Here is a 22,753-nt window from a genome sequence, read left to right as displayed (position 1 = left end):
CCCTCAACACAGAGTATACAGGCAGAGGATGATATTGCTCAACATGACTGAGCAGCAGTGCCAAAGGAGGTTCAGGCTATTGCGCCAGGTTATTGCAGACATTTTCAGCTTGCTGGAGCAAGACCTGCAGCCCAGAGAACCCAGTAGACACGCCTTACCAATGGCTGTCAAACTCACCAGCGCCCTCAACTTCTTCGCCTCAGGCTCCATCCAGAGATCTGCGGCAGACATTTGCGATTATCTTGCAGTCGGCTGCCCAGATACATCACACAGATCACCAATACCATGCTTGACAAGTTAGCCAATTTTTTCAATTTTGCCACTGATGAAGCCAATGTTAGTGAGCGCGCGCTGGGCTTTGCCACTCTGGCTGGCTTGCCACAGGTGCAGGGCATCATCGACTGCACATACGTGACCATCAGGGCACCCCCACATCACCCAGGAGTGCTTGTGAACCGCAAGGGCTTCCACTTCCTCAATGTCCAGCTGGTCTGAAACCATTGGAAGATCATCATGCATGTGTGCGCCAGATTCCCTCGCATGACTCTTTCGTCCTGCGCCAGTCCACCCTCCTTCCGCTCTTCGCACCACCAAACAGACTTACTTGCTGGCTGCTTGGAGACAAGGGCTATCCACTGAAGATGTGGCTCATGACACCCTTGGAGAGGCCAAGTACTGAGACCCAGGAGCACTATAATAAAAGCCACATGTCCACCAGATGTGTCATAGAGCAGACAATAGGCTTGCTGAAAATGCGCTTCAGGTGCCTTGACAGAACTGGAGGAGCCCTTCAGTACGAACCAGCCAGGGTCTCCAGAATCATTGTCGTCTGCTGCGCGCTGCACAACATAGTGCAGCAACGAGGATTAGTGCTGCATGAGGAGCAAGGCGCACAACACACAGCCTCTTCAGAGGAGGAGGAGGAGGAAGAGCTCAGCTGGAAGACGAGGAAGAGGAGCAGGAGGAACCTGAGGTCCAGATGCCAGCAGCACCAGAGCACATTGCTGCCAGGGATGGCCTCATCCTGGCCAGATTTACATAACTTCCTGCATTACACCCAGATGGCTGCCACATGCTGTGCCAGGTCTGCACCCACCCCCCTCCACCACAACACCATAAACATCCCTACAATGACCAAGACATTCCTTTCACACTGACCCCCATTGCTGGCGGTAAAGTTATGTCTCACCATTCCCTCCAACTCACTAAGCCACTTCCAAAGTAGCATACAAAAAATGGGCATGACCGAAAAGTGGTGAAAATAAATCGTTTTATATGTGTCGTAACAGAGCTTTAACAGAAACAGTTCTTTAAACACCTATGTGCTTACCCTTGTGCATCTACTTCTGTGCCATTTTTCGTTTATGCGGGCTTCTACAAGGTGCAACTCCTGTGGCATCAGCAGAGGTAGAGGCAGCCTGCTCACTTCCCAGCTGCGACTGCATAGACACTTTTGGTGGACGTCCTCTGGGTTTTGGAGCCTGTGATGGCCCCGCCAACATCTGCTCCTCCTGTGACTGTGCAGGGGCAGATTTGGCCATCGCGATCCGAGGAGGTATCTGGGGCTCTGACTGAGGGGGTTGCAACGGGGGAGAAGTGTGAGTGCTTTGAGAGGAGCCTCCACTTCCATTTCTCCTCTCACCATCATCCCTCTCATGGGCCACCTGCACTTCCCTGCTAGCAAGGAGCTGGAGAGCACGTTGCTGCACAGCAGTGGGGCCATGAGGACCCATGTCTACGTTGACATCCCTTCTAGAGAGGAGGTCTATGAGCCTCTGCCATTTGTTGTCCATAGATAGCATATGCTCATGTGAATGGTGCATTTGCTGCTCCATGCAGGTGGCCATCCTTTCCATGGAAGAGCATACCATCCTCATCACCTGCGACATGGTGGTGCTCATGTTGGAGATGGACACCTCCATTCTCTGCACATCTGTGGACAACTCAGCCGCAAAACCTGTCGGAGACTCCTGCACTTCTTCCTGCACCTCCAGGATCACCCTCTTTCTGGATGGCCCCCGATACTGAGCGTCTGAATGCAGCTGAGCAGAGCTGGGAGTGTCCTACGCCCTCCGGCGAGGACTCTCCACTGCTGTCCCTGTCCCCACTATCTGCTCTTGCTCCCTTTGTGAGTTATGACACACCAGGTGACAACACTACTCAATGTCACGTAGGACCCACCGAGGTGTGCGTATCTGCGCTGGTGCTGGGTGCGCATAGGTCTGGTGACAGTGCATCCTCAGAAGCTGGAGGCTTCTCTGAGGAGTCATCTTCCTCCTCCGACTGGACAGTGGGGCGGCGGGGGGGTGGGGGTGGGGGGGCTCTTGATGGACCTGTGGGAGAGTAAAGAGATGATATACAAATGTTATATTAAGAATGGGTAACGGTACCATTATGCACATGATGAACCTTCACTGGCTGCTGACATCAGTCACCATATGAGTGACTGCTGTATACCATGTGGCTCTATGAGATATAATTCTGACACCAGATTGCTGAGTGGTCCCCCTCTCTGTCTCCCACTGCCAGCTGCTCCACAACTCCTGACACCTCCAGGGTGACCTCCTCTGCTGCTGGCAAAATGGTGAAGGGCCACCTCTGGTTCTCTCCCTCTCCGTTATTGTGCGCTTGTTTCTCCTGCAAGGAGGGAAAGAGAAGTTTGAGTGACAGTGATGGGATGAGTGTAAAGAATGTGTGGGTTACATCTGTAGAGGGTGACTATGAGGGAGTGTGGTGCCAATACCAAAGTGCCAATGCCAAATGGCCTCCTTGTGTGGTGTTAGTTGGTATGATTGCATTAGGATGAGGTGAGTGTGAGGGGTGGTTAGTCAGAGGGGGATATGATTATGTAGATAGAGAGAGAGGGATGGGTAGACGTGCAAGGTATGTTGGTGTGAGTAATGATGTGCTGGAGTAGGCTTGGGAAGGCAGAGTGATGGGGATGTGATGGCAGGCACAGCAGGATGAAGTTGAGTGTGGCTTTGTACTCACATTTCCTGATCTCATGAGATCATTGAAATGTTTCCAGCATTACACCCAAGTCTTCCTGAACACATCCCTGCTGTGGACCGTCTCTGCAATTTGCAGTCAGGCTCTTTTTGTCTCCTGGGGTAGTCGCTTGCGCCCATCAGCAGGGAAGAGGACCTCCCTGCGTGCTCTGACTACCTCCACGAGGATATGTAGGGAGTCATCTGAAAACCTGGGTGCAGCCCTCTGTCTTTGTGAAACCATCTCTGCAAGGCTGAGCAATAATCAGTTGGTGATATCCTCCCTGTACACTCTCTTGGACGAACCTTTAAATGAAATGTGGACAAGGCTGCTTTAAATATTCCTGCTGGAAATGAGTCATCGATGACATCATCAGACCCGCGCCATTTAACTGGACCGGGTAATGCGCAGACCTGCCTTAATGGGCGCCATTAATGGAATGTTGGTCTGAGGAGCGGGATGATAAAAAGAACACGGTTCCGACCCGCCACGCCAACCGCCCGCATCTGTCCTGCCCAGGTAATGAAAATTCAGGCCGTAGAAATTTTAGCAATAGATTAGCGAATGGCTGCATAGTTTGATGTGTGGACTAGAAGGGAAGTAAGAAATTGAAATTGGACAATCATTTTGGGAAAGGAAGATTAAATAAATATTCTCAGCTAAAATGGTCTCTTGTAGCAAGGGCGTGGCTACCTTTAAATAACATGATACAACAATAGCAAACCATTCTTGACTGGGTTGCAAACATGGTCCTGAGTATATACAATGGGCAGGATTTTCATTGGGCCGTGGAGGCGGGATTGGAGGCGTGTGGGGGGGGTTAAAATCCTGAAATCGGGGGGCACGAATCCATCCTGCCCCCAACCTGCCTCCATGTCAGTTTCAAAGGAGGCAGGTACCCGACACGCACTGGGACCCGCCTCCCCGAGGCGGGAAGGGGATTAGTGCCAATTGACTGCCTGTTAACAGGTAGTTAACAGGCAGTATTTAGCCTAATCTCTATTTTCATTGGTGAAATGTGGGATTCCCGACGACTCCAAACCACACCGGGCCGTCGGGATGAAGGGGTCGAGATGTCCGGTGTTCAGGTGAGTGATGGGTGCATGAGTGCAAAGGCAAGTGTGTTTGGTGTGTGTAAAGCGTTTAAAGAAGTTTTACTTACATGTACTTACCTTTACAGCCTTCCTTCCTTCCTTCAGGTCTCGGGAGTCCCTCATCTCACCGGCACAGAAAGCAGAATGGCCGCGAGCTGTCAAAAGTTCCAGCATTCAGCTTTCTGTTCCGGGGAGATCTCTAAATCATCCTGAGAGGAAGGAATTAACCTGGAGTACAGATTGTCAGTGTTTGACAGCTTCAAACAGCTTATATTTCATCTGTCAATGGTCTTGACAGATGAAATATCAATCTGTGACGTCACCTGTTGCCGGGTGGCCCTTAATTGGCCTGCTGAGCCCGGCGGGCGGGCTCAACAAGGTCAATCAGGTCAAAATCGCGTGGGTTGGCTAGAACTCGATGGACCCGAAAGTTGTAGTCCCGCCTCCTCAATGAAAATCCAGCCCAATGTGTAAATCAGGATTATTTCAATTTTTGTTGTGCCACTAACCATAAAATTTGCACACTCCACAGCTAATTTTTTTAGCGGGTCATAATTTATGTTGCAAACTGATCATTTAGCTTGTTTTTCAAAAGAAGAGAAAAATATGTCCATTTAGAGTCTCCACTATAGATGACCCATTACTGAAGACTGTGGAAGAAAAAATGCAGAACATAACTGTTGTCTTACTGCACCTACAAAATAAATATTCACTGCACTAACTTCAGTATGACTTGTTCATATTCATTTCCCTGTGTTATCCCAAACATGGCATTATCTAACCACTACGTTTTTCCTGTGATCTCTCTTATTCATTTCAAGCTGCACTTTTTAATTTAGCTCTTCTACGAGGTTTCCTAATAATGATGTAAAGGAATCCTCTGTGTAGGTTCCCTAAAACAAGAATGACAAGAACTATTACACTTACAGCCGTTGACTCACTTACCTCTCCAAAGGAACATAGGACAATATGAAACCGGAAAAGACTATGCAGTCCATCTGGTGAGTCCCAAAACACAAATACCTCTCAATTGCCCATTTCTTCAAATATCTATCCAATTCTCCCTTCATTTTTTCTACACTGTCTACCAAGCAGTCCATTCCACATGTTCACCTTACTGTGCATAAGGAAGTTAAATCTAGACTGTGCACCTTCCCTCTTCTAAATTTAAGTCTATGTCCCATGGTTCTAGAGTTTGTTGCAATATTGTATATATTATTAAAGCAAAATACTGTGGATGCTAGAATTCCAAAATAAAAACAGAAAATGCTGGAAATACACAGTAGGTCAGGCAGAGATAACATTTTAGGTCAATGAGCTTTTGTCAGAATTGGAAAAAGTTAGAGATGTAACAGTTTTTAAGCTCAGAGGCAGGGAAAAGGGGCGAGGGGAGTAAAGAGTAGGAGGCCGTGGACAGTGATTTACTTGTACATCTTTCAATTTAGTATATTGTTTTCGCTGTTCACAATGCAGTCTCCTCTACATTGGGGAGACCAAATGCAGATTGGGTGATCACTTTGCTGAAGACTTCCATTCAGTCCGCAAGCATGACCCTGATTGCTTGCCATTTTAATTCTCCTTCCCACTCCCACTCTGCTCTATTTGTCGTTGGCCTCCTACACTGTGCCAATGAAGCTCAACAGAAGCTCAAGAAACAGCACCTCGTCTTACAACTAGGCACTTTACAACCTTCTGGACTCAACACTGAGTTGAACAATTTATGATCATAACCACTGATTCCATTTTTTCCAGACAGCCGCTGTTGGTAATGGTTCTGCTGTTGCCATTTACAGCTCCTCTAGACCCATCTTTGTTTTTTTTTTTTTTACTTGTCCCATTATCACCCCTTTTGCCTTGCACCATCAACCCTTTTGTCATTTAATCACTCCTGTCTTCTGCCCTATCACAGACTTTCCCTTTTGTTCTTTCCTCTCCTCCTCCCCACCCTTTGCTTGCCTCTGTATTTGCTTAAAAACTGTTACATTTCTAACTCTTTCCAGTTCTGACGAAAGGTCATTGATCTGAAGCGTTAACTCTGTTGCTCTCTCCACAGATACTGCCTGACCTACTGAGTATTTCCAGTTATTTCTGTTTTATTGCACATATTATTGTAAGCTATCCACCAATATGCCCATAACCCTCTTCTATATTGTGTGTTGTAGCCCAGAGCCATTTAGTTTAGATTCCCATTGTTCATTTCCCTTTCCTGGTCTTAGAGGCTGGGTATTCTGCAGTAAGTGACTCACCTCTTGACTCCCCAAAGGCTTTCCACCATCTACAAGACACAAGTCTGGAGTGTGACGGAATACTCTCCACTTGTCTGGATGAGTGCAGCTCCAACAACACTCAGAAAGCTCAACGCCATCCAGGACAAAGCAGCCCACTTGATTGGCACCCCATCCACCACCAAAATCTTTGCAATTCTCTACCCCAGAGGGCTGTGGAAGCTCAGTCATTGGGTATATTCAAAACAGAAGTCGCTAGATTTCTGACTACTAAGGGCATCAAAGGATATGGCGATAGGGCCGGTGAATCAGCCATGATCTCATTGAATGGCGGAGCAGACTCGAAGGGCTGAATGGCCTACTCCTGCTCCTATTTCTTATGTTCTTATGTTCTTAAACATTCACTCCTCCCACCACCGGCGCACCATGGCTGCAGTGTGTACCATCTACAAGATGCACTGCAGGAACTCGCCAATGTTTCTTCGACAGTACCTCCCAAACATGTAACCTCTACTACCTAGAAGGACAAAGGCAGCAGGCGCATGGGAACACCACCATCTCCAAGTTCCCCTCCAAGTCACACACCATCCTGATTTGGAAATATGTCACGGTTTGTCGCTGGGTCAAAATCCTGGAATTCCCTACCTATTAGCACTGTGGGAGTACCTTCATCACACGGATTACAGCGATTCAAGAAGGCGGCTCACCACCACCTTCTCAAGGGATGGGTAATAAATGCTGGCCTTGCTAGTGACGCCTACATCCCGTGAATGAATATAAAAATAATGCTAAAATGCTGCCAGTGTCAGATCTGTAACATGCGATGCCTGTAACTCCATGATGATTCCAGCATGTTCTGAAAAGAGTGGGAGAGGGGGAAATTACTGATGACCAGTTAGGTCATGAGCATACATGCCAAACTAGTAAAATTAGCAAAAGGTCCAAATGCCTGTCTGAGGACCCCTCACAAAAATTGGTTTGCGATGAGCGGGGCAGGTGTCGGGGGGGAATTGTGATGGAGTGTCGAAATTACACCATGCCACTATAGGACAGGCTCAATGGGCCAGCTAGTCTTTACCTGTCCTTTTTTGTATGATTCATTAAAAAAAATTAGGCTGATTTTAACTTTTAGAAGTGGTGGAAATCGGGCAGCAGTGGATCAGCCACCCGTTATATACCCTGTCCGATTTTCATTTTCATAGAAAAGCAAATTGGGTGGTGTTTAGAACAGGTGGCCAATCTACGACTGCCCATTTTCTGCCACTGCCAAAAGTTAAAATCAGCCCTCTGGAAAAATCCAGATTTTGAAAACACAAAATTGATGGTGCATTTCCAAAGGGTCCCTAGAAAAAAAATTGAATTTTTACATTAAAAATGATACATTCTGTTTAATCTTAGACACTTTGATACTTCACAGTTAATTGATTTTTAATTTAAAAAAAAGAATTTTCAATAGAATCACTCATCCAAAAGCTACCTAAACAGTCACTCTCTCACAACCAACCCCCTCTGCCCCAGATCACAATGGCATTCTACCTTGTCTAGACCCAGATCACAGGGAAACGGCACTCCAACAAACTCCTGCCCTTTCAGAGATACTCTTTTGTCCATCCCTCATAGTTCATACTGACACTCTTTTGCCTCTGCCTCATCAATTCAACCTAGCATTCTTCTCTCGTCCACCCTTGTTAATTTGGTACTCTCCTTCCACTCTCCCCATTCAAGCTGCCACTCTTCGCTCCCCCAGAGTATATCCTAGCACTCTTTGCCTCCCCCCTGCTCTCAGTTTATCATGGCACTCTCCCTCCCCACTCCTTCTCAGTTAATGCTGGCACTGTCCTTTCTCCCCACGACAAAACATACATTCCAGCTTTTCCTCTCTTGCCCCTCCAGTACTGCTCCCAGTTTCTGCCCCTTTCCCTCTTCCTTTCATTACTATCCTTTTCTCCCTTCCCTACCATCCATTTCCCTCAACTGCCATCCTTTTAGATCCCCCTTCATTGCCATCAATTTCCCCTTCCCCCTCCTATTCACTTCCACCTTTCCTATCCTCCTCACTGCCATCCACTTCTCCCTCCTTCACTGATATCCACTCTGCCCCTCTTTCACTGCCATCCATTCCCTCCTTTGTTTCCCATCTCCCTTCCCCAACCATTTCCCCCTTGCTGTGCATTCTGCCCCCCTCCCCTTTGCCATACAGTCTGCCGCTTCCCCTCCCCTTGCATTGTGTCCCCCTCCCCAACCCCCTTGCATTCTTTCCCTCTTCTCTCTCTTGCATTCTCTCCCTCTCCCCTCTCTTGCATTCTCTCTCCTCTTTTCTCCCCTTTGCTTGTATCCCCTCACCCTTGAATTATCTCCTTCTCCCCTCATATTTTCTCCCCCCTTGCATTCCCTTTGCCATTCCCCCTCCATTCACTCCCCTCCCTTGCCCTTTATTTTCCTCCCACCTACTCTAGCCTATGTCCGTTGACAGAACAGGTCTTGCTCCTCCTCGACGTGTTCTCAATGATAATACATTTTGTATTTTTTCAGCCTTGGTGGTATCTTGCCCAACTAGGTTATTCAATTAAAAAATAAGCTACTGAACATGAGTTGCTACTTTTACCAGCACTGGATAATAACAAACTTAGGCTTTTGACTGCAGTTGAACTTGGCCTATTCCAGAAATGGGAAACTACGCATTCTTCCTGCTTTCTCCTCTCCTGCTGCAGCCTCAGGTAAGCAGAGGAGATTGAGTAGGGATTTTTCCTACATTCGGTTGCTAAAGCACAGGTAATTTATTTTAAGAAACCATCTCTTTTCTTCATTCTTTCACATTGTTCTTGATTCATTACCTGGTTATCAGATAGCCATAGTGCTGCCAGCTCTTTAAGCTTAGTAAAACTGAATGGCAAATTCTTCAACCTAAAAACATAAAAAAGCAAACATTTTATAGATCAGAGTTTATTGCAGTCAAAATACATTGTTTTATCTTTTATTTTTACTTGCTTCAAGCTTCTGATGCCTTACAAATCATTGTAGTCAAATCACTCAATGCCATTATGCCAAACAAAAACATTCCCTTTGTTCTGCCCATGTAGATTTTGGCTTTTTTAAAAGAAATTCATATTTCAAATGCAAACACCAAAATATATAGATATTTTGGAATTGTTTTGCAAAGTACAAGATAAATAGTACTTTCATGCCAAAAAAGCCAAGAATTTTTCATGCCCTCAAAGAAATGTAGTTTTCTACTGATATTCTAAAAGAAAAATACATTCAAATCAAGTTGAGGTAATGGTTTAGACATTCACATGTCACTCCATTATGGTTAGGCTTCCCATACCTAATCATACCCTAGTTTCTCCAATAGTTGTGGTTAGGTGCCTATATCCAAGCTATTCTCTGCAGTCAGGGAAATGGCTTACCCTATGGACATCTCCAATACACTTTGTTCAACTTGCCAAAAGGCATGTGTGACTAATGCAGTGTAGGACCTCATTAAGCATTTTCCTTTCTTGCACAGACAATCTAACTCAGACAGTTGAAAATCTGTGTATTTGTCTCAGTAGAGACCAAGATTTGAATGCAGGTCTCCTAGTCGAGAGTTTAACACTCTGGTATTATTGCTGCTGGGTAACCTGCTCTGATTATGGGTTTAAGCTGCGATGGTGACTAACCTAATCTTTCAGGTGTTTTGTGCGCTTCTCACCTCATCCACTTAAGAGGCTCCCCTCCAGTGATGCAACTGATAGGCCATCTGCCTCAAAGAGAAATCCAGGTCTTGTTGCCTGTGTCGTGATTAAAAACAGTAGAGGATATGGAGGAGAATTCAGCCTATCTGCATTGCCTTCCAGATGAAAAGAGAGGAGGCTGGCAACTATAAGATAGTGCTATACAAAAGAGGATCATATGTCCCGTCTCCCCAAGGAAACAACACAAAAGAAAAGTGGAGTTTACGTTAAAGATTTAGATTATTACACTATGTTTTAATATTAAAATTTATGATGCTGCCCATGTATGATTTGTGAAATAAATTAATTTTTAACCTCCACCTAACTTTCTCATTTTCTTTAACCTATATATTGCCCCCAATGGTAATGCAGTGCACTCTCGGGCTAGTTTTCCAACTAATGTCAAGAGCATATTTCTGTAACACCAATGTTACTATGCCTATTATGGTTGAAGAGTCTGCTGATACTCAATGTATAGGCTCAAAAGGTCAGCCCACATCCTTGGAGTCATACACCAGCAAAAATCAGGGAGAAAAATGGAAAAAAAACAGTAAGAATGTTGTTTCTGAGTGTCCTCACTGTGGTGAAATCAATGTGTGTCCTTTCTCATTAATATTCTATACCAAATCTTCTCCCTTCCTCTCCTCACCTGAAGACTTGATTCATCCCTGGGTATGGTTTTATGGGTACAGGGCAAGCTACAGTGGCCATTTTTCATGGGTATCAGTGGGCTAATCATCAAGAGGAATATTGCAGCAATCTAATCTCCTCTTCACCTGGTTTCCACATGTGCACTCTCAGCAAGGGTTGCTGTTTAGTGATCAGGAGCAGGAACTTTGGCTGATTTATCTTACCTAATTTATGAGTGCAGAGGCTAATTTTGAGGTCAGCTAACTCAGCATGAAGATTGATGGTCTGTATGGCTTAGTAGGGTTTGATTTTTCAAAAATCATCTTGTGACTAGGTAACTCAAACTAATGAATACAACATGTTTCTGACCAGCAGTACACACAATCCAGGTTGCAGAGGTCATAGAATTTCCATGTAACTGGATGATATATGTGCTCTGTAACCAAGGAATCTATCACTTTGCAAATTCCCATTAATGGTATTGAACATGAATCAAGTTTTATCAATAAAAAAGAAATAACACACAAAGGTTTCTGAGGCTTCTAGAAATACATTGCATTCACCCATTTCTTTTCTATAGGACTCCAATTTTTTCATTTGCATAAATCTCCCAGTGAATGTGGCAGTCATTAATTAGCCTTAACGTGTTAATGTCCCCAAATCTTAAAAATGCAGGAACATATTCTCAACCCACCAATTAACACCAAGGGTAACTCACAGGATATCTTCCATTTTTATGTTTTGACTGGCATGAGAGTTTAGAGTTTAATTTGTGCTTGTTTTTGAGTTACATTGCAGCTTGTATTTACTTTCCATAAAAATTAACCCTATAACCAGCTTTAAAAGAAACTACAAAATATGCTAATTAAAGATGCAGTTTTTTTCCCAACCTGAAATAATTAAAACCAACACAGTTCAAAGGACTATCTTTGGTGTTTGGTGAGTTTACAGCCCTAATATTATAAGGCAGTTCCAAACCATACTATACACCAGCTGTCACTGTGCCATACTCTTGAGGATTTCTTGTACATCACATTCACTGAAGTATCAATGACCACACATTTTTGATATCTAATCATTAATTCACAGAATATTGTTGAGGTTTTATATGAGGAACTCCCCTTATTGTGCATCATGAATTGGGACAGTCGGTTGTGGATAGAATTCCCTATTCATAATGCATTGAAACTCTACCGTGTCATATGATGGAAAGTTACGCACAAAATGTCTGCTTTCAGACTGCCCCTAATCAGCACTTCTACAGCATAAAATGGAGCAACAAACAGTAACTAAGAGACATTCGATAACCAAGATTTTCCAATGAATACCACCTGATTTTTGGGTGGTATTATGCTGGGCAGATACGTGGATTCCTACCCACTTCAGCTCCCACCCGATTTTCTGCCCGAATTTTTGGCAGACTGCGGAAGCGTCTGACTTAAAATGGATCGGTGTAATTAAATGAGGCAGTAATGACATGATGACATCATACATTCTATTTTCTGTCATTACCCCACTCAGCGCAATCACACCCATATAAAATAGACATGCAGTGTTGCTAGGTGCAGGAGTGGATTTAAATGGCCCAGCAGGTATTTTACAAGGATTCACTGAAATCTTATTTCTTAGATGACTGTTACGCTGGAATTTCTTTGGGGGCTTCTTATGCTTTGCTGCTATAACTTTGGTGGAAACCCCTTTTAAACATTTTAACACAATGAGGAGCAGGTGGTAGTAAGTGGCAGATATGTTTAGCACAGTACATTCTTGGAAGATGTGGCTGGCGCCTCTTATCTCGCCTGACATGGTAAAGCTATTAAACTTTTTGCAGCATTGAGTGGCTGTACGCTGAATACCAGAATTAGCACTGAGTGCCCTAGCTGTATCCTTCAACTTCTTTGCTACTGATCTCCTTGGGGCCCTCTGCTTGTCATTGTCAAAATGTGCCATCTCCTGTCCCGAATCTCCTGCAGGATCATTTCCACATTAGCATCTGTGAACCGGGGGACCTGCAGCAGACCTATCTGACATTTTATAAACAACCAAATCCCTGGTTTGCAGTAAAAGGCCTGCTGGTCCTTTGAGCCACTGCATGCATTTAATTCCTGCAGCAACACATTATTTTCTGCCCTGAAATGGGCAGGCTCCCAATGAGGAGTATTTCCAATGCCTGGAGCTCATCCACAAATTCAAATAAACCTGGTCCCTGAAAATATGTTGGGATCAGTGCAGGTGTTGGTGTAGGTGTAGCCTTGTCCCGCTCTGCTACACCACACTCACGCCACTGAACAAAATTCAGGATAATAAATATCTATTTTTTTAACTTTCAACTTACTAGGGCAATGCTCCCAGGCCTCTGCTCTTTATACTGCTCTTGACTTGCGCAAGGATGCCTACGAGAGCAGCATAGGCACAACTCTCCCTTTACTTTTACCTCCTTCAGTGTGTTGAGGCATCTGGTGTCTATTCAGCACTTTGCTACCATTGTAGAATGTGATTTAGCCTGCATCCTAGTCTTTTATATTGGTGCTGTAATGTATGGCACCACCTAATTGGTTAACTTCTTCTCTCCTTTATCACTCTCACATTTCTCCACATCATCTGCTCATCATCCTCAGCTGAGAGGGCAGTAATTGTCAGGCCTCTGGAATGCTGTCCCAATACTAGCTACTAGGTGACTGATGTTTCATGCCCTACCCTTTGATTAACTTGGCATTTGTCAACAACACAATTGAGATTTAAAAAGTCATGGTTTAAGAAACTACGGACATGAACTTGCATCCTGCAGATTGGAGCATACTGTGCCACCATTATTAGCTTTAATTGTAAATGTATATTTCATCAGCTAGTACCCCAGGATCACATCTCTTACCCTGGGTGAAGAAACTGGCTTCATACAACCTATTCCATAGTTTCTGCCAATGACTGTATTAAGATAGTGATATGAGATGTACGAGAGTAGCATGAGGGTGAGCTCTGCTTTGATGTCCCAAAGGCCTGGGCTGTAGAAGTTGCTGTGCAAGTGTACCCTCATATGAAGACTTTGCAGCACTGCATGCAACATATTGGACCACTAATACACACATGTATTTTAAATGAAATTCTACAAAGTCAAGAATTTGTATTACCTGTTATCACTTAAATTTAACACTTTCAATTTCTGCATCTGTCCGATCTCTTCAGGCAACCGCTCCAGTTTGTTTGTCCGCAAAGACATAACAGTGACATTTTTACAACTCCCAATCTGCATTAAAAAGATATCAGCAAGAGATTATATTATAATACCTACATAACCTGTCCTCTGAGTAATAATTCCATTTGAACATATTTTTTCAGTACACAGCAGTTGACACATTATTTGTAATGAGAGATCATATTTTTTTTAAATGATCACTTCATTATTTTAAAATCAAAATGCATCACAATTATAGGCACAATCTGGTAATAATAATCATTCACATTTATGTCTCCATAATTATAATTATTCAAATAAGATTGCCCCTTCATTAATCAGCACTGTTATGATAATGTATGAAACTCATGTATCCATGCTGGACTAATTATTTATTTTTTGACATTTAGGAACTCAAGTGTGACATAAAATCTCATAATAATTAATATCATGTCATAGTTGTACTTATAATACAACTCAGGAACCACCTGTGGCCCTCCTCACTTTCACCTGTGGCCCTCAGTGGACTTGTTACTCTGTATATCTTTGGGCTTCCAGTCATGGCCTGCGAAGGTGTGGTACATTGACAGATTTCAAATTCAGTGCTATTGCATTTGTATTGTATTTCTCTTTCTTTCAAATGAGAGAAGGCAAATAAATACTATTAGGAGGTGGGGCTATCTATACAGCAAATGAAAGGGTGAACTTTAACGGAGATATTACTTCTTTAGGGCTTTTGTTATTCCTTCCTGTGGGGAAGTTCCTGACCTCAACTTAGCAATGGATTGCAGTAGCATTGCAATCAGGAGCTCACAATTTGGGGAATTGCCTAGAGCCACATCCCATCGCTCCATGGTACAGCAATCTTGACCTTCAGCGCACTGGAAAAGTGAGTATGAATCTCCCATCACTCTCAATTTGATCCCCATTGCCTTTCCTCACCAGCACTCAGCTTTAGCAATCTCTTCCTCCACATCCCACTTGACACTGACATCCATGCACCCTTACCCATTCCCTCTCTCTCTATGCTCACATTCACATAACTATTCGGCCATGCAGCCCTCACACTCCCTAACACTCTGATGCTTTGAACACAACTGACAACACACAGGGAGGGCCCTTGATCTTGCAACCTCACTCCATCTTTGTCTCCTTCTAAGTATCTATGCTATGCAATCTCAACACTCACTCCTTCATTCTCACTCAACCTCCACTTGTCACCCTCATTGCAGGAAAAGAGAACTCACAACAAAAGAGAGCGAGCGAGAACAGGAAGAGGGACAGCCTCTATAGTCTATCTGACCCCCTGGGAGGAGGCGGCACTCGAAATAGTGGGACTGGAGGATGATGCGCATGTGGGGGACAGACAGTCGGGTGCAACACAGCAAGCTGGTGACAGAAAAGTTTCCCATCTCTCTCTTTGACATTGCATGAGTTGCTGATAATGATTGTGAAGCTCTAACAGATGGACTTATGAGCATCTGCAAAAAGCAATGTGCATGTGGCCTTGGCATCACATCTCTGACTCTTTCCTTTACTCCCCCACAGGACCATCGTAAGCATCCGTCCCCCCTAGCCAGGAAGAAGAGGCTGACCAGCCAGACTTCTCAGAGGAAGCTGCAACCTCTGAGGGCGCAGCGTCACCAGAAATCTGCACACCCAGCACCAGCGCAGACACTCACACCTCGGTGGGACCTTCGGGACATAGAGTAGTGTTGTCACCTGGTGTATCACAGCTCACAAGTGAGCATCAGCAGATTGTGGAGACAGGGGACAGCAGTGGAGAGTCCTAGTCAGAGAGCGCAGGACTCTGCCAGCTCGGCTCAGCAGCATGTCGACCCTCTACCTCTGGGTCCATCCATGAGATCAGCGGTGATGGAACTCCAGGAACAGATGCAGGAGTCTCTGGCAGGTTTTGTCTCTAGGGTCGCTGCGAGTGTGGAGCGAATGGAGGAGTCCATAGCGACCATGACCAGAGCCTTTGTGGAGTCATTGGCGCATGAACGCATCACCATGGAAAGGATGGCAACCTCCGTGGAAAGGATGGCTACCGTAGAGGAGAGGATGGCTACGGCCATGGAGGAGCTTAGTCGCCAGGGTATGGAAAACATGGTCATTGTTCAGAATAAAATGACATCTCTTGAGGAGCGATGGGCATCTATTGAACAGAGAAACCAAACCTTCATGGAAGTCCTTCTGAGTAGGACTGCCAGTGCAGGTACGGGTTCCCATGGCCCCCCTGATGTGCAGCAAGGTGCTCTCCAGCCACTTGCAGGCGCTGAGGGGGACCTGACCCATGAGAGGCAGGTTGGGGGCAGACCTCAAGGGAGTGGGGCTCCTCTCTAAGCACTCACACTTCCATGCCACTGCAGAGCCCTCGGTCAGAGCCCCACCGGAGTCCACACCAAATTGAGATAGGCGTCTCAACCCCTGCACAGCCGCAGGAGCAGCAGACTGTTGATGAGCCCTCACAGGCTCGCCACCCCAGAGGACGCCCACCAAAGGTGTCGAGACAGGAGCAGCAGCAAAGTGAGCAAGGGGCCTCCACATCTGCTGAAACCACAGGGGAGGCACCACGTAGGAGCACGCGTAAGAGGAAAATTCTGCACAAATAGTCACAAGGGTAGTCACTTGGGTGCAATTTTGTGTTTACTGCAAAAATGCCATCACTTTGGTAATGTACATAAAATTTCTGATGGCAAATGGTGCAGTTGGTATCGTCTGTCATTTCGCTAGTGTGACTTCCACATTGAGGACTTAGGCATACTTGCAACTGTCAGTATGGTGGTCAGAGTGCTAGGAATCCTCTGGTTCTTGGCCATTGTCAATGCTCTGGTAAGAAGCTGCGAGGCAAAAATGTTTGTTTGACTAGGCTAAGCAAATCTGGCCAGGATGAGTGTGTCCCTTGCATCCTGGGCAGCAATGTTGTCGTGTGCTGGTGCCTTCTGGCCTATGCATCTTCAGATGGGTGACTAGCAGCTTGCCGCTCCTGTTGATGCTCCTGCTGTTGGTGCTGCTGTTGCTTGTGGTTCTGCTGCTGCTGCGGCTGGTCTGCATCCGAATCTGATGTCCAGGAGGAAAGGAATTAAATGTTTGCCATGCTTCTGGAATATGCCTCAGTTGAAGAAGCGCTTAGTCAAGGTGGGGAGAGGGGTTTCCCAGGAGGTCATACTGGAGATGGGTGTGAGGCTCCAACCTTCCACAGGTGTGGTTAAGCCTTCTAAAAGTTGCCCCAGACCTGCGACCACTAAGTCCTGCCACCTGCAAATCATGGCTGATCAAATCTCCTCTTTAATGGTTGACCTGCAGCTGATAGTCAGCAATCCAATAGTGCTCCTGCCAGGTTTCACATTCGTGTTTCCCACCAGGCATGTTTCATGTGGGAAAAGGGTTAAATTCGCAAGGGCCTTTCAAAATAGGATTATCAAGGCCATTTAGTGGTTGTTAAGGGCCTTAACGACCAGTCCCGCCTGTTGGATGCGGGACGGAGTTGGGACCATCAGACACGACTGAGTTAAAATTGCTCGGAGTCGGGAACCAGGCGGGGTGGGGGGGGGGGTCCCGCCCGCCAGTTTTTGCGATTTTAACCCCCGACACGCCTCCAAGCCCGCCTCCACGGCTCAATGAAAATCGAGCCCTCAGTATTCGCTCAATTATGTTGCCAAGTATTAAAAAATAATTATAATTGTTTTCTTGTAAAGCTGGATCATAAAATGGATACATTATGCTTTGAGTTACTAAATCAGTTCTTTCTTTATATATTTGGAATTTATTCAAAATTTAAAGTCGAAATTTTAAAATAATTACATTGCAATATATCCTAGATAGGATGACATACTGTTTATGCTGTAGTAACACTGTGTAGAGTGGAGATGAGGGGGAAGTTGAGCTCAAACAGCTCATGAATTTAGAGAAATGTGGGGCCTGAAGTTCTGATTGGGCCTTAGGTGGAAGTGCAGTGGATCCCTGGTTGGGGGGCTAAAAAATGGGGAGGAACCCAGTTCTGCTGGGATTCTGCCCCATTTGTATTCTAGAGCAATTTTGTGGTGAGCGGAAGAGGGCAATTGTTTTGCATGCTCCCACTACGTTAAGGGGGCATGTCTGGAGAAGTTTATGGGCTACACTGGGAATTTTGCCCCATACGCCCTCAGTGGGCCTCAGATGAGAGGTGGCAAGAGTCCAGCTGAGGATGAAGCAAAGCCCCCAGAAGCCATGGAACCAAAATATATGCCCTGATACCTCCCTGTTTGGCTTCCTCCTGAACCTTCTTTACGCCATTGGAGCAATATGGCATGACTCAGAAATTGCAGCTGGCGCGTTGGGGCAGATGCCACTAATTTGCCCTTACAGGCAAGGGCTGCTCACTCTGAGTATGCAGCTGAGCACCTCCCTCCTGTAATTTGGGATGACGTCTGGGCCGTTTCATTTTGTGGACTTAGGGTTCTCTCTGCTGCATTTCTGCCAACAGAACGGTCGTATCGGAATTTTGGATCTGTGGTGTCAAAATGTAGGACATGTCTATTCGCAACACCAAAGTTCTGATTGGTCACCTTGGATGACAAGACCTGATTTCTGATTGGTCCCCTTGGAGGACAAGACACACCCAGCAGTTTCTCTGGAATGTGTAATTAGATTCTGCCTGCCTACGTAATCAATTACTTTGCAAAGTGTAATTCGAGCCATTCTGACTGCAAGACTCCAGACAGAACAGAGCTCACATAGAACAGGGGTCAATCTCACAGGTTAAGACCTTCTCCCACCCCCTGCCCAAATTCCTGACCTCCTCCCACTGCCTGCCACCGAGTTCTGGCCCTCCAGCCTACCCAACTTCCTGACCTCCTCCCACCGCCTGCCACCGAGTTCTGGCCCTCCAGCCCACCCAAGTTCCTGACCGCCTCCCCCTGCCCAAGTACCTAACCTCAACCCCCCACCCAAGTTCCTGGGCTCCTCCTCACCCCACAAGTTTCTGACCTTCTGCCCCTGCCCAAGTTCCTGATTTCCTCTCCCCCCGCCCCAGTTCCTGACCTCTGCTTCCCCCCAGTTCTTGACCTCCTCTTCCCCCGCCCCAGTTCCTGACCTCCTCTTCCCCCCAGTTCCTGACCTCCTCTTCCCCCCAGTTCCTGACCTCCTCTCCCCCTGCCCCAGTTCCTGACCTCCTCTCCCCCCCAGTTTCTGACCTCCTCTTCCCCCCAGTTCCTGACCTCCTCTCCCCCTGCCCCAGTTCCTGACCTCCTCTCCCCCCCAGTTCCTGACCTCCTCTTCCCCCCAGTTCCTGACCTCCTCTCCCCCCACCCCAGTTCCTGACCTCCTCTTCCCCCCAGTTCCTGACCTCCTCTCCCCCTGCCCCAGTTCCTGACCTCCTCTCCCCCCCAGTTCCTGACCTCCTCTCCCCCCCCAGTTCCTGACCTCCTCTCCCCCTGCCCCAGTTTCTGACCTCCTCTCCCCCCCAGTTCCTGACCTCCTCTCCCCCTGCCCCAGTTTCTGACCTCCTCTCCCCCCCCAGTTTCTGACCTCCTCTCCCCCCGCCCCAGTTCCTGACCTCCTCTCCCCCTGCCCCAGTTTCTGACCTCCTCTCACCCCCCAGTTCCAGACCTCCTCTCCCCCCGCCCCAGTTCCTGACCTCTTCTCCCCCGCCCCAGTTCCTGACCTCCTCTCCCCCTGCCCCAGTTCCTGACCTCCTCTCCCCCCCAGTTCCTGACCTCCTCTCCCCCCCCAGTTCCTGACCTCCTCTCCCCCTGCCCCAGTTCCTGACCTCCTCTCCCCCTGCCCCAGTTCCTGACCTCCTCTCCCCCCCAGTTCCTGACCTCCTCTCCCCCCCAGTTTCTGACCTCCTCTCCCCCTGCCCCAGTTCCTGACCTCCTCTCCCCCCCAGTTTCTGACCTCCTCTCCCCCCCCCAGTTCCTGACCTCCTCTCCCCACAGTTCCTGACCTCCTCTCCCCCCCAGTTTCTGACCTCCTCTCCCCCTGCCCCAGTTCCTGACCTCCTCTCCCCACAGTTCCTGACCTCCTCTCCCCCCCAGTTTCTGACCTCCTCTCCCCCTGCCCCAGTTCCTGACCTCCTCTCGCCCTGCCCCAGTTTCTGACCTCCTCTCCCCCTCCCCAGTTTCTGACCTCCTCTCCCCCCCAGTTCCTGACCTCCTCTCCCCCTGCCCCAGTTTCTGACCTCCTCCCCCCCCCAGTTCCTGACCTCCTCTCCCCGCCCAGTTCCTGACCTCCTCTCCCCACAGTTCCTGACCTCCTCTCCCCCTGCCCCAGTTCCTGACCTCCTCTCGCCCTGCCCCAGTTTCTGACCTCCTCTCCCCCCCCCAGTTTCTGACCTCCTCTCCCCCCCCAGTTCCTGACCTCCTCTCGCCCTGCCCCAGTTTCTGACCTCCTCTCCCCCCCAGTTTCTGACCTCCTCTCCCCCCCCCAGTTTCTGACCTCCTCTTCCCCCCCCCAGTTTCTGACCTCCTCGCCCCCCGCAGTTCCTGGCTTCCTCTCTCCCCCAGTTCCTGACCTCCTCTCCCTCTGCCCCAGTTTCTGACCTCCTCTCCCCGCCCCAGTTTCTGACCTCCTCTCCCCCCCCCAGTTTCTGACCTCCTCTCCCCCCGCAGTTCCTGACTTCCTCCCCCCCCCAGTTCCTGACCTCCTCTCCCCACAGTTCCTGACCTCCTCTCCCCCCCCAGTTCCTGACCTCCTCTCCCCCTGCCCCAGTTCCTGACCTCCTCTCCCCGCCCCAGTTCCTGACCTCCTCTCCCCCCGCCCCAGTTCTTGACCTCCTCTCCCCCCACCCCAGTTCCTGACCTCCTCTCCCCCCGCCCCAGTTCCTGACCTCCTCTCCCCCTACCCCAGTTCCTGACCTCCTCTCCCCCCACCCCAGTTCCTGACCTCCTCTCTCCCCCAGTTCCTGACCTCCTCTCTGATACGCTTATCAATTACTTCATAAAAGGTGATGAGTCGAAGAAGAGATGATGAGTCGAAAGAAGAGATGAATAAGGCTTTTATTAGCTAAGAAGAGACCATGCTTCTTCGTGAGTGACTGAACAAGTCTGAACGAAACCCACACAGTGGTGGGTGGAGTCAGCTGAGGCATGCCTCCATACACAGCGCCACCCAGAGGTGGCAATATACAATACAGTGGTTTACCACATTCACCCCTTGTTTAATGTGAAGTCCGGCGGGGTGAAGGGTACTACAAGTTAAGTCTATCAGGAGGCCTTGTCTGACGTCCTGATCGTCGTGGTGGCGGCGGTGGTGTTGCAGCATCCGACGTCGGGTCTGGTGTCTGGGTGGTTGGCGAAGATTCCTGGGGCTTTGGCATGCCGTCTGCAGGGGTTGGGTTGGGAGGGGTGGTGGGGGATAACAGTGGTAAGGGGGATAACGGTGGTAAGGGGGATAACGGTGGTAATTCAGGGGTACCCGAGGGTGCGAGATCTCGTATGGAGACCGTGTCCTCCCGCCCGTCTGGGTATGTCACCCAGGCATACTGGGGGTTGGCGTGTAGGAGGTGCACCCGCTCGACCAGGGGGTCCGTTTTATGCGTCCTCACGTGCCTCCGCAGTAGGACGGGCCCAGGAGAAGTCAACCATGCCGGTAGCGAGGTTCCCGATGTAGACTTCCGGGGGAAAACGAACATTTTCTCATGAGGGGTCGCATTAGTGGCAGTACAAAGCAGTGACCGAATGGAGTGAAGCGCTGCAGGGAGGACCTCCTGCCAGCGGGAGGTCGGAAGGCCCTTAGATTTAAGTGCTAAGAGGACTGCCTTCCAAACCGTCGCGTTCTCCCTTTCCACCTGGCCGTTCCCCCGGGGGTTGTAACTGGTGGTCCTGCTCGTGGCGATACCTCTTGTTAGCAGGTACTGCCGAAGTTCGTCGCTCATGAACGATGAGCCCCTGTCGCTATGTATATAGCTGGGGAACCCGAACAGAGCGAAGATGTCATTCAGACACTTGATGACCGTGGTACTGGTCATGTCTGGGCAAGGGATGGCAAAGGGGAAACGGGAGTACTCATCAACTATGTTGAGGAAGTACACATTGCGGTCAGCGGAGGGGAGGGGACCTTTAAAATCGACGCTCAGGCGTTCGAAGGGGCGGGTGGCCTTGATCAGGCTTGCTCTGTCCGGCCTATAGAAGTGCGGTTTGCACTCGGCGCAGATTTGGCAGCTCTTGGTCATGGTCCTGACCTCCTCGATGGAGTAGGGCAGGTTACGGGATTTGATAAAATGGAAAAACCTGGTGACCCCCGGGTGGCAGAGGTCATTGTGGAGGGACTGCAGCCTATCACTCTGCGCGTTGGCGCATGTACCACGTGATAGGGCATCTGGGGGCTCATTGAGTTTCCCTGGCCGATACAAGATATCATAATTGTAGGTGGAGAGTTCGATTCTCCACCTCAAGATCTTGTCGTTCTTGATTTTACCCCTCTGCTTATTATTAAACATAAAAGCTACTGAACGCTGGTCAGTGAGCAGGGTAAATCGTTTCCCGGCCAGGTAATGCCTCCAGTGACGCACCGCTTCTACAATAGCCTGGGCCTCCTTTTCGACAGAGGAGTGCCTCGTCTCGGGGCCCTGGAGGGTCCTTGAGAAAAAGGCCACGGGTCTGCCCGCCTGGTTAAGGGTCGCGGCTAGGGCGAAGTCGGAGGCATCGCTCTCCACTTGGAAGGGGATGGACTCATCCACCGCGTGCATTGCGGCCTTCGCGATATCGTTCTTGATAAGAGTGAAGGCTGCACACGCCTCTGGTGTCAGGGGGAAGGAGGTGGCTTTGATGAGGGGCCTGGCTTTGTCTGCATAGAGGGGCACCCACTGGGCGTAGTAGGAGAAAAACCCCAGGCATCTCTTCAGTGCTTTTTGGCAGTGGGGAAGGGGTAGCTCCATTAGGGGGCGCATTCTGTCGGGGTCGGGCCCGATGACTCCGTTCTCCACCACGCAGCCGAGGATGGCCAGGC

The 22,753-nt window shown here is 48.2% G+C and overlaps 1 protein-coding gene across 1 annotated transcript in view; it reads right to left on the bottom strand.

Moving 5' to 3' along the window:
• lrrc7 (leucine rich repeat containing 7) overlaps positions 1–22,753 on the bottom strand; it is a 377,242-nt gene that overhangs the window by 132,856 nt on the left and 221,633 nt on the right. Inside the window, exons 11-12 of the mRNA XM_085982772.1 lie at positions 13,779–13,894; positions 9,142–9,211 (exon numbers count right to left, since the gene is read on the bottom strand). Of these exons, the coding sequence (XP_085838898.1) occupies positions 9,142–9,211; positions 13,779–13,894 (186 nt within the window). The remainder of the gene's footprint in view (positions 1–9,141; positions 9,212–13,778; positions 13,895–22,753) is intronic.

Source organism: Somniosus microcephalus, chromosome 3, assembly GCF_052327205.1.
Source record: "Somniosus microcephalus isolate GS21.2 chromosome 3, FLI_Smic_1.0, whole genome shotgun sequence".
In the NCBI taxonomy this organism is placed as follows: Eukaryota; Metazoa; Chordata; class Chondrichthyes; order Squaliformes; family Somniosidae; genus Somniosus; species Somniosus microcephalus.
This window is presented reverse-complemented; position numbering and strand designations above follow the sequence as displayed.